The sequence below is a fragment of the Bombus pascuorum genome, chromosome 2 (assembly GCF_905332965.1).
Source record: "Bombus pascuorum chromosome 2, iyBomPasc1.1, whole genome shotgun sequence".
NCBI lineage: Eukaryota > Metazoa > Arthropoda > Insecta > Hymenoptera > Apidae > Bombus > Bombus pascuorum.
Window position 1 is genome coordinate 7,690,925 of NC_083489.1, and position 12,787 is coordinate 7,703,711.

Genomic DNA, 12,787 nt, shown 5'->3' on the forward strand with positions numbered 1-12,787 from the left:
CATCATAAACAAGTCTCGTTGTCATTATCTATTTTTCAATAAAGAGGGTACCGATGATAATAATATCGATATAGATATTGATCCTGATTATGAAATTCATAATTCGACATTACCAACATGCTCGTTGGAAATTTGTACAACTGAATATGTTAGGTGTATTTTAGAGAAAAAGAAAATGTAGAGAAAATGGAATTGGATAGTAATTGTTGCAAGACATTAGTTTCGAGTAATAGTACTTTTTATTGCAACGAGCAATTACTGCTTATCTTTTCGCGCTTACATTGTAAAAGACATTGTAAACTTCGCTCAGCTCTATGTCACTAGTCCAGAATTTCTGCACATTTTCAAAATTGTTGATAAAGTTTTTAATATTCTTTATCTAACATTGCGCAGTAAAGCATTCGTACTGGATAAACTATTTTCACAGATGTGGCACAAACAATGTTGAACGAAGCAGTGTTGAATGTATGAATGCTACGTGTAACAATGTGAATAGTAAACTATTTTGTTCTATTTCTCGTCCTGTAGAATAAAAGCATTAGTTTGGAATTAATTTAGTCATGATGAATGCGTTGTTTACAGTGAAGGTTTAATTTATTTAACAATAAAAGTAAAATTCATGAAGATACAATATGCCTCGGCAAAAAATTGAGACTCGTTGGTTCTTCAACAGATAAATACTCAAAATTAAAATTCAAAGATCAAAATCTTACTGATATGGATTTTAAAAGTCTTTATCGGTATTGTTTTTAACTGTATTTGAACTCGAGTTGCCACAGATATTCTATAGATAAAGCATATCCATAAATTGTATTTACACACACACACACATATATATGTATATGTGTACATTTATTCAAATGTATAACAAGTTGTTAATTAAAGAGATATGTAATGATATCAGTTGGAAAAATTAAATTGATATTAAAATTTCGATTAAACTGTAGAAAAGGGACCTTGTTATGAATTTAATTGGGCTCCCTTTCATTTTTTCGATGATATGTATGAATGACGAGAAAATTAAAATGGATGGTCGTCGAACCGAGTTGACTTGAAAAAAATATAAGAATATCTTGAGGAGAAGAAAAAGAAAAAAAACTCTAAGTTTTAACTTAAATTAGTAATTTATAAAAATATGTTGTACTTTTAATGTAAATTATTTATTAAGGGATGCGAATGTGTAGCTTTTTATTGAAATATTGATCTCCAGTAGAAAGGTACAAATTGTGTAAAACCCGTCAGAAATTGATTTTTATAAAGTATAGTTGATTCTGTAAATAAGCATACTGATATCTATAATTTTACACAATGCGATAGTGTTTAGCGGCCGGTAATTTATTTGATCTAAATCAGTAGCTACATCATTTTTTAAAAGAAACTTCAGACAGAATCTGCACAATCTGGAACGTCCTATTCTATATCACCGCACATACATATGTATATCATACTAAACAATTTACAATTAACACTAGGATGTGTTTTTATAAGCTATTAACTTTTTAAACATTCCCCCTTTTTCACAAGTTTTTACTTTTCTTCCTTGAAAAATATTTCTTATGTTTTATTCATAATATCAAACAACTTTTACGTGGAAAATCTTTGGAGTTTTTTACAGTTAAAGAATAAAAATTATAAAAAAGAAATAATGATATAATCGTTAATATCGAACATGCTTTATAACAATAAATTATAGCAAGTTGGAGATTCGTTTTATGCGTATAGTCTATCATTGCTATCGATAACGTCACATGTGATACGAAAGTGGTAAGCAAATCAGCTGACCCTCAAAACGTGGGACAGGAAAAAAATATTGCATGTCATTATGGATGAGGTGCACTGTAGATGATGTGACATTCAATGCTTTTTTCTATCCCATGTTTTGGTCGTCACGTACCCCCATACCATTTTCGTGTCGCATGTGACAATCGATTTAGTATAATACTAGTTTGAATTAAAACTAAATTTTCCTATGAAATTACAAATATAGTATAGAATAGGACATTTTGCAAATGAAGTAATAGAATTCTATGCTTCTGTAATATGTTTCGAGTGTATTATCACAGAACTTAGTCAATGGTGGTTCGAACGATCGATGCGCAGTAAATCGAGACGTTTCGTTATGCGCAGACACGAAGTCAAACTTTCATTGCAAATTCGGTTTTAGTATTCGTTCGTGATATTAGTTTATTTGCAGACACTGTTTACAAGCAACAATAGGCTTTCGGTTTTCGCGTTGGCTTAATATCTTGTAATTGTGTAAATACCACGATACACGTAAAAAGCATATAAAAGACGCGTCGTAAGTGCTCCATTACGTCGATCCTGCTCAACATACCGCACAATTTTTATATCATTGTAAGTACATTTCAGTGAAAAAGTATTTAATTGTTTCTATATATGTTCGTTTTCGACGTAATATTTGCAATAACATAACCCTATCTAATCGCATTTGTTTGGTTAATATCATTATCGAGAATAATCTATATTCTATATGCAATATTTATATATATATGTATATGTATATAATGCTTATATATATATGTTGATGTTTCGTACAATTGTATAAAAAAATTTACTTTTCGCAAAGTAAAGAAATTTTTCTTAAGGACCTTAGTAATTTTAACAATAAAACTTGGTCCCGGCAGAAAATTTCATAATCAATATTCAATGTTTTTCTTAAATACATAACTTAATAGATTTGTCACATGTTGCAGTTAAAACAATTTATCATAAATTACAAATCATTTTTATAGAAATATTTAGTCCTAATATCCTTAATAATAATAATTTGTCAAATATTCTTGTTTTATATACAGAATAAATACAAAGAATCTCTAAATCTTTAAAAACGTATTGAATTATTAATATCAGTGCTTTGAGATTAAACGACACTGCAGGCATTCTTTCTTTTACTCTTATCGCTAATATCACATTTTGGCATATGTCACAACTCCTTCTTAGTTTCTTGTAAATTCTCAGGTAAAGATATTGATTTCTGCACAGATTTTTGCTCAGTTAAACTGTGCCCTTCTGTTGATCTCGATTTTTGCATTTCTATCTCCTTTTTCTTTATTATGGATGCTCCAGTAAATCCTGAATATATAATAAGTACTGTAAATATTATGAATTCAGATTGTAGGAGTGTTTAATGGTAGTGAAACTTACCTAAAATACCACAACCTAGCGCAGTTAAACCACCGACTTTTAATCCAGCTAGTAAACCAACCGGTCCACCGATACAAGTTCCAATTACAGCTCCTGCTAAAGGGTACATAGTAACTTTGTACCTAGCAGCTTTTTGAAGGAATTTCTCACCCTCCGTTACATTCACATTTGTTACTTCTATGTTGTCTTCTATTGAATTTACTAGCTCCTTTTGTTCCTAATTATATAAGTAGAAAATCATAATATAGCCAAAAAGATAAGTCTGAATAAACTAAAAAATTTACATCAACAATTTTGTTAAAGTCAAGAAATAATTGGTGAAGTTGATGTATATCTTCTTGCAAGGTGTTCCAAGTATGCAGACATGCCTCCTGATGCTGCAGCTCCTGCTGTTCTTTCTGGAGCTGGATATATGTGTCGTCAAGTGGATGACTTTTGGGTTGATCTTCTTCTTTGGGTGACTCTGGTTGCGACATGGGCAAATTCAACTGTAGTTCTACGAATGCATGTAAATCGTCTTGAAACCGTGACTTCAGATAATGTAAGTGATATACAGATATAATTTTATTTTACCCATATATTCTCTGACTGCATTCATGATACTTGTACGGGCATTGCCAGTTAATTTATCAAACTGATTAATGTCAGAATCAAGAACATGAGCTCTTAAAGTATCCATTTGATATAATAATTCTTTAAGCTGTTTTATAATCCTAGCTACATTTATGTGTTCTCTATGCATCTTTTCCCACTCATGTTGTGTTTGATACTGTAACAACAAGAATTTATCTGAACTTATGTCAAAACTTAGAAAATAACCTAATTTACTACTTACTTTTTCAATGTTACTTTTATGCCGTTTTAATAAGTTAACATGATGTGGTATGGCCACATTGAAGTTATTAATTTGGATCTCCAAGCGCCTAATAGGTTGCTTTATTGCAACATTTTCAATCGAAGACGACATATTTTTATATCTGTTGTCTCAAATTTTGATCTGTTACTTACATTAGTGTTTTCGTAATTCTCTGGACATGATACCTCGAAAATTTATTTATCAGTGTATTACTTGTTATTGTAAAATATATTAATAATTTTTTTTGTATAAAATATGAAGTATTTATATTGTTAAATATTAAAATAATTTTTTACACGATCAATTTATTTTTGTATTGTGCGAGAAACAAATAACGAATCAGCTGAGTATTCCTAGACAAACCATTGACTAAATACAGTAGTTATAGGAGACGTACTGCGCTTGCAAACATTGAGATGATGTCGCCATCTGTATTAGTTTTCTTGAATAGTTAATTCGCAATGACTCATTCTATCCAGAGCAGATGGCAGCACGCACATTGTTTTTGGTTAAAATAATATTCGTTCAAATATTGAAACGAAACCAGTTTATGAATTACTAAGATGTACTTTCAATTTACTTATTTTAGATTGAAATATATTTAATTATGATTTCCATCCACGTTACTATTTATATTTCGGGTTTGTTTATCTATCTAAGTGGTCCATATAGTACAGAAAATTGTAACAATAAAGGCTACAAGTATTTTTTAAATCATCGAGTTCCAGATACTATTCAATACTCCATTTACGTACATACATCTTTCCTAAAATTTCTTCCCTCGATAAAATATTTTTTAAATCTTCCTCAAACGATACAATACGCAAAAAGAGAAAGGAAGAGATACAGACTCTGAAATTTCCGTCTACATAGTTTTTTTTCAAACAACCATTGAGTTAGCAATTGTACCAAGAATTTCGATGCGTCTCGAATTCGAGTTCTATCAGAGTTACCTAAACAATAGCTACTCGTTCAGCGCCAGCCAGAAAGTCACGAAACGCTGTTCCAAAAGGACGTACGATCTTGATGAGTTTCACGAGGGCTTGCCGAATGTACAATTCGGTATAAAGCCGATGAAGCTTTCGGTAATGAAAAACCGATTGCGACCAAATAGGCTCTGGGCTGCCGGTGACGTGTAATCGAGTCTTCTCTTTCGTCCCTTCATCGTCCCACCGTCCATCTCCGTTCTATTCACCCCTTCGCTGCTCTCTTTTCCCTTTCCCTCGTTTTTCCACAACCGCCACCCTGTGAGCTTCCATTAACCACCATACGTCATATATACCAAACGGAGGGAACCATTTTGTCCTGGTTTTTGGTGACCTGTTATTTGAAAACGCTATTTAAATTACTATAGGCTGTCTTGATATTCTGTCTCTTGAGCTTTTGTCACCAATGTCGTCTAGTATTCTGTTCCAGCGATTTGTTCTTCGACAATGTAGAGCTTACCGAAATTTTGTTATTCCACTACGAATTACGACGATTCTTATCTTTCGTACGATGATATTAAATTGAAGATAACAAGCCGACATTTTATCGCCTTCCGGATTCTATTCTTAAATGATTGTAATCATAAGTGATCGCTGAACTGTAGATGTTTATCCAAATTTATATTTTTATGAACACAACTAGAGAAATAGAGGAGGCATTTTTCAGTTACTACATTCTGCTCATCCGATCTTCGTTCCCCACTTTTCTCCGCAAGATTAACTCGTGGTTAGACCGTTGTTTCGTGCAAAGCAGGCAATCGTCTCAATTTTTCCTAATAAGACAATTAGCTACGAAAAACGAAACAAGATAAAACGGAAAAGGAAAGATGGACGTGCCCAACGGATCTTTGCTTTGTGTATGTTGCAGGATAAGAAGGTAGTGCCCATTAGAATGCAACGTGCTTGTCTGCAATCAGACTGGTACAGGCCTCTAACTAGCTACGGATCCAACGAGAGCGAAGGATATGAGCGTATCACAAAATGAATCAATCTATGCAATCGATATTATTCTAGTAACTCGTTCTTTTAGAAACATCTATTCACGCTTCTGTGTACTATGTTCTTGTACCATCTATGAAATTTTAATAAAAGAGGCGTCTTGTATCCTGTACGTAACGTACAGTTAAAAAGTTAATGTAAACTGTAATTCAAATTTTAATATTAGGACAAACGTTTGCCTTTAGTAGGTTGTTTCGTTTCTCGAATGAATTAATGGAAAAATTAGTCATGAAAGTAACATTTTTATTTTAATATATGAATAGTATAGTTTAATGATTCATAGTAAATTTTAAGGAATATTTATTTAGGTACAAAGAAAATAAAGACTTTATGCGATCGATTGTACGCGTCATAGTTTCTATGTGGGATGCAGTATTCTTTTGGTTTATTGAATGCACGCGAACAAGTGAACGAATAGCAGTTGCGACTGTTCCTAGGTAGTTGTCTCGGGAAGCTCCAATGCCGAGCACGTGCCTTTGTTACGAGATAATACCACTTCCGAATTTATACCTAAACTCCGCTTTAGAGACTTGAGATTCGAGTTGCTAATTAACGGTCCGAAGTCGACAAAGCTTCCGTCGAAATAAACAATGATAAACATTGAAATTAGGAGAACGTTTTATGGAGTGTGACGTAGAACAATGCTGTCAGACGAATCCCTATCACCCTGGGAAAATGCTATTGCTCCGTATTTACACTCAAGTACAGATTCACTCAAGATATTTTATTTGATTTTCGAAACGGAATCCTGAAAGCTAAAAAAGATATCCAGATTTTGTCTCAGTTTTTTAAACATTTCTAAAATTTGTTCTTTAACATATTGCAATACAAAGTAATTATTGACCTGACATTATTGTAGGTATATTTAGCACAATGTAATGCGTTTGGCATAAGTTTCGAAATATAAATATCAGAAGAATTCAATCAATATTATTCGAATATTAATTCGTTCGAAGATAGAAATAAATAAAAACAATTACTATCCTGATCTACGGCTATCTCGTGTTGCAGTATTCAAAAAATGTTCTTTAAAAAATTAGAGGCTGTTACATTTTTCCCGAACAGCGATTTTAGCGATAAAATTCCAGGGAACAATCTTTCATTTAGGAGGCACTTTCCACCTGCAGTTCACACGCGATTAAACGACACCGCGGCGACGTAATAACATTAAGTCGGCGCGTGTCGCGCTCGGATCAGACGAGATTCATTTTCCAGTATGGCGCGAAAAGAGCGAACCTCGATAAAAGCGAGCGAAACAAGCGTTACCGTGGCCGAATATGCAAATTTTCAACGTACACACGCCAGATGATGATAAAATATGCGAAGTATAATATATAAGATAATAATAGAGCGAGCTACCAGGGGAGGATGTGTTTCGAAAGTTCCACTGTTTCGGACCGGCCGGTAACGACTTTATGAATAACTGAACGCCCCGTGACACGCTAACGATGCGTCGTCCGTTTCGAACCGCTCGGTCCGCATTAATTTTCTTGGTTCCGCTTTCTCCAAAGCGGATTTCGCCAGTGTCTTGTTATCGTGCAGCGAGTCGTTGGATTATACCTCGACGACAATGTCATGGATCAGCCTCGACGATTTAATTAATCTTTGTCGCATGGAAAATACGCCGAATCACGTTCAGGAATCAAAAGCGCGTGCAACTTTTGACAAAAGGCTAATCACGCGAGTATAGGATTTGTCATAGGACAATTTTTAATCTCTCAATTTAAAATGACGTATTTCAGATTTTTCGTTTTTCTAATTACTAAAAGTATAGAGATGGTTTTGACAAACATCAACGTTGGCTTTGATCGGGGTAAAAACACTTTTAATTACCTGTTTTAATTATAATTCTGAAAATATGATACATCTAGATATACATTAAACGCCGATAGCTTTAACGTTAATGGATAAATGGTTTCATTTTATAAAATGATTAATTTCGTGTTTAATTTTCGTTGCTTCGTAAGAATATTTAAAACGGGACTTGTCACACGTGGAGGCGGTGGAGCGCCCATGAAACGAAGGGAACTCTTCACGCGCGCGTGAATTAATTCATGCAAACGGCTAATTCGAGTGTCCGAAACAGATTGATCAGTCGAAAGATCGTTCGGGCATACCGAGTAAATTGGTTTGCTGATTTTCATCGGATATCCGATTTAACCAGTCTACCGTACGAACGACGCGAGAACCGAAGTTTTCTGAAAATAATGAATCCCATTGAGATCCATCCACTGACAACGAGCAATCAGTCATGCTTCGAGTGAATCGGAAAATAAAAAAAAAAAAACATAACAGAAGAAAAAATAGATTTATTTCTATTATTATCGTACTGCATGCAGCGAGATCCAATTCATTTTAATCGTATAAACGGAGAAAAAGGAGACAAAAATAACATCAAACGAGTCGAATAAACGGATATATATATATGTATGCGTGCGTATAACAAAGTGGACGGGAAGCAAAAGGCGTGTTATCGCGTGAAGTTTATTCGAAATCATCCGTTTCCGTGTTTTAAACCCCTCGTTCCATGATTTACGTGTATAATTTCTGGAACCTCTCACCCGTGTATGTGCCTCATTAAAACATTAAAAAAAAAAAAAAAAAAAAAGAGAGAAGGGAAATGAAGAAAGGTGGAAAAGAGAGGTTAAGGGAGAGATGGAACACACCAGGCGCCAGCAACAAATCCTCCTCTCTCGAGCAGAAACTCGAATGTAACGACACGTACAATTTACTGCTCTCCCCTTTTTGCGGGCATTATACGTATTCATGCCCGCCAAGAATTCGCAGAACGCTCGGTATTAGCGAGAGAGAAAGAACGAACGACTGGAACGCGAAGAGATGAAGCGAGGCGGACGGGGATGAAGGGCGAATGGCAGAGGGGTAGATACGGCACGCGAGTAGCAATAATTCTCCTCGCGACGATATTTCAATAACGCCGTATAAAGTATCGGCGTCCACCGATATAAGCCCGATATTCAATGGGTACCTATCAGTTTTCCGTCGTGCACGGCATTAAATCTGCATCCGATGAAACCGATTCCCTCTTGAAAATCGCGCCGAGCACTCGGAAGAAAAAGGATCTGCCATCGACAACGGCATGTCTCCAGCATTCGTGTCTGTCGATGATCCGAAAGGAAGAAAAATGTTTCCGTCTGGCAGTCTGCAAAAAAAAAAAAAAAAAAAAAGGCGCGACCGGTTCCAACGAATCTGTTAATTTCCATGGGCGAGACGCCTGCGATTGTAAAGAGCCGTTTGAAGTAGAAGCGTAGAATCTTTGAACGATCGAAGAATCGGCTTTCAGCCATTGTAGAATTGTCAAGCTTTCGAGTATTAAATCACTCTGTGGATCAATTCTGAACAATTTAACTACGTTTCGAATTCTTTTTCGTAATATTTCTTGCTCGAGTCATCTACTTACGGAATCTCTGAATGAAACTCTCACGCATAACATCGACCACCTACGAATCCTTTCAATTTCATTCGAGGCGTTCTTGATTGACGCAGTTGGTGACGATCGAAATAAGCCGTTGTCACAACGTTTTCTCTCAAAACACACCTATCAGTAAGTAGTGCGAGAGACAAAAAAAGAAAAAGGGAAGAGGAGGGAGGAGAGAAGAAAAGCAAAAAGCTGAACGAAATGGAGGGTAGAGTGTGGTCGATCGAGCTCTCGTGTCAGCGTGAAATGTAACGAGGTCGAACTTCTAATATCCTGTTCAGAAGAGGTCGGAGAAAAAAGCGAGTCAATTTCGAAAGTGGCAGCCGTCGCGCGGAAAAATTTGTCCCAGCCGACACGAAACCGGTCCCATTTATGATATTGAAATCATCGCGATGGTTTCACCGTAATTGTGTCGTCGGCTCGCTATTATTCAATTTCCGTCGGAGTTGTTGAAATTTGCGTGTCACAGGTAACCGGGTCGATCTTGCCTCGTGTCAACACGCTCCTCTTCGCGAAAACGAAAAGAAATTACTGTCTGCGCGGTATGCGTATGAATTTATCATTTTGAGATGTGTAACAGCCGCAGAGAAACAATTGTATTGCTTGAGCTATCACTTTTTTTTCCCAAACTCTTGAAAAAGATAAGAAAGTGTGACTTAGATTTGCAGGGATTTCTATGATTTTACAAGAGGAAAAGGAAATTATCACTCTATAAATTTTACTATAAAGGAAGAAACAACTAGGATCGCGAGTCTATAAAGTGAGAAATTTAACATAATTTAAGAGGACGTTATCAGGATTGTACGTTTGCCAGGAGAATCGTCGCGACACCACGGTGAAATAGATTTCAGGCTATGAAGGAACAAATTCGCCGCATTTAAGGATAATGTATCGCTACTTACTGCGCATTTCCGACGGTGGGTAAATAACGTCGGCAGTCGCTTCCTTTTGTCACGGACGATGAAATTAAATTCTTTTGTTATTGTTCGCTGCCGGATTTACAGTTTGATCGCCGACCAAGTCATCCTTTATCCGTGTTTGATTAATGAACATCTCGTTCTATCTAAGCATTATACGTGTATACACGCGTGATTATCTTTCAGTTCTCTTGCTTACTACTATTTTTTCGCTGTTTCTTTTCATCCTATTCTCTAATTTATTGTGCCTTCTGGGATCTCTTTAGCGATAAACTTCGAAAAAATCGCGCACGGTTTTTATACAAAAGCGAATCTAATTCGTTTCATCAATTTCTCTTAATCGAAACTAAATTTTTAGTTGGTTCTTGGTCGATACAATTACACGAATATCTAATTTAGAAATTATCCAAATAGGACGATATTCGCTGTTTCTGCTGTTTATCCATCGAAAAGCGTCATTATAAACCGATATCGTCTACGAATTTTCGTAACGTTATTATTAATTTTGGATCCTCGAGCCGCACACTAGAATACATCGCGGCTAACGTACAATAAGCTTCGGAAATCTATCAACCGATTCCCAGCACGTATCAAACCAGACTTCAAACAAATCCGAGCGGGACAATCGTAAAGCTAGGTGGTCGGTAATTTACCGCAATTTCAGGAGTCCTTTCAAACGTGGGCGTCTATAGAGCGTCCCGAGTGCGGGCAAACATTTATCGAATCGCTCAACATCGTTAACGACGCCGCAACGCGAGTTCTCCGGCGAGTTGATCGCGCGTCGAATAATGGAGGACCGCGCGTCGGCCAATAATCGGACGGTCGCGTCATCGATGACTCGCGTATTAATTAATTCCCCGGATGGACCTCGTTACAATGGCCTAATTCGAACGGTTGTTACGCCACCATCAACCTATTCGCGACACCGATCCGGTAGCAGCTAGTGGAGACAGCGAAAATCGGTCAGACATGTTGAATCGTATGCGCGTCAGTAGTTACGAATTTAGTGGTCAGACACGCCGGTAGACGCGCTGTCTGCATCGAATAGCCGCTTTCGCTATCCGTTTATTTTCGTCAGACGTTTTACGAGCTCGTTCAAGGCGATGATCTTTCAGTGTTTCCGCATGATTCATTGTTTGTTTCACTGCTCTTTACGCAACATTGAAAACAGAGATAAGCTATTTCTTGCTTTATCCGATCACACGATTATCTTTGATATCGTCGCTGTTTTTTAATTATATATGATTAAAATGTCGCTCGATTACGAGAAGAAAAATTACAACCTACATTAATTCTTCAATTAGCAGAAATTGCTAGTACCGATAGAAGAATGATCGTTATAAACAGAGAAGGTAGCTCTAACAGCTATCATACTTATTGAGTTCGGCTCGCTAGAGAGACCAATTAACAGTCAGATGAAAGAGCAGGTAACTCTGGAAATATCTGTACAGACGAATGAATGGGTAATTGGACGAGTACAAAAGCAAAGAAGGAGACAGTGAGCCAATTAAACTAAAAAGAGAAACAATTAAATAAATAGACAAAGAACAAGAAAGTCCTTAGAGAATCGTCTGATCGGAAGAGATCAAGTCTTCGACGTCAGCTGGTACTATTACGATACTGACACCCATTGATTTATTCCCTCCCCCTTTCGCTTTTAATATTGACGAAACTAATTAAACGTCTCCGAAGGAGAAGAAGTTACGCAAGGTAGCAGCGATTCAATGAGAAACCTGACAAGCTTCCGCATCTACAACACCCATCCCTTGTGTTTTACGCCTGGACGATTTCGCGCCAAGCAGAGGTCATATAACGCTGTTTCATTCCGATCCTACCCTACACTATCTATATTTCCGTCCTTATTGCCCTTTCATCCGCTGAACGGTTCGCCTGTCGGCTTATCAATGAGAAGACGACTGTATTGAGCAAATAGCGGAGTAGAGTTTCAAATAGAGCAGAGAGGGGAGGTTGCTCTTCGAGTCGTACTCTCCTAGTTCCACTGAGATTCGATTAGCCATCGCCTCTATCGAGACGATTGTCGCGTGGCAACGCGCGGATCTCGTTGTTCGAGACCACGATTTCAAGTCTATTCAGTTGTCTGTACCATTAGGCTCTTATAATTTGCCCATAATTCTCCATCGATATTAAATTTATCCTAGCGTGTTGAATAGAGGGTTCTGGGTTCGCTCAAAGTCCACCCTCCAACCCCTTCTATTCCATTCACCGAAACGTTCGCGAGTTAAACCACAATTACAGCCATAGGAGGGTGCTCTAGAAGTTTGGGGCGAAGCGTAACAATAAAATCACATTTTGTCTGTGTTCTTGGGTCGGGTACAACAGGAACTCGAAACGGTATCCGGAACCGAGGCACCGTTTGATCAGCTCTTAATATCCGCAACATCAGCCACTCCCGAAAACCGCGGTCCCA

At 36.8% G+C, this 12,787-nt stretch overlaps 1 protein-coding gene and 1 long non-coding RNA gene across 2 annotated transcripts; one reads left to right on the forward strand and one right to left on the reverse strand.

Annotated features, from left to right (window-relative positions):
• Positions 1–1,375: 1,375 nt before the first annotated feature.
• Positions 1,376–4,386, reverse strand: LOC132904559 (syntaxin-17). Its single transcript, XM_060955178.1, has 5 exons — positions 4,001–4,386; positions 3,739–3,934; positions 3,450–3,661; positions 3,166–3,382; positions 1,376–3,093 (listed from the first exon to the last, which is right to left on the reverse strand). The coding sequence occupies exons 1-5, from the start codon at positions 4,130–4,132 to the stop codon at positions 2,945–2,947; spliced, it is 906 nt and encodes a 301-aa protein (XP_060811161.1). The 5' UTR covers positions 4,133–4,386; the 3' UTR covers positions 1,376–2,944.
• LOC132904579 (uncharacterized) lies at positions 2,225–6,111 on the forward strand. The gene is made up of 3 exons (XR_009657618.1): positions 2,225–2,355; positions 3,511–3,706; positions 5,675–6,111. It is a non-coding gene; the product is annotated as an uncharacterized LOC132904579 (long non-coding RNA).
• Positions 6,112–12,787: the final 6,676 nt, after the last annotated feature.

Coding starts and splice junctions, on each gene's coding strand:
- LOC132904559 (XM_060955178.1), bottom strand. CDS start 4,132: ATGTCGTCTTCGATTGAAAATGTTGCAATAAAGCAACCTATTAGGCGC. Junction 3,935..4,000: donor ATAAAAGTAACATTGAAAAA/GTAAGTAGTAAA, acceptor TTGTTGTTACAG/TATCAAACACAACATGAGTG. Junction 3,383..3,449: donor ACTTTAACAAAATTGTTGAT/GTAAATTTTTTA, acceptor TTATATAATTAG/GAACAAAAGGAGCTAGTAAA.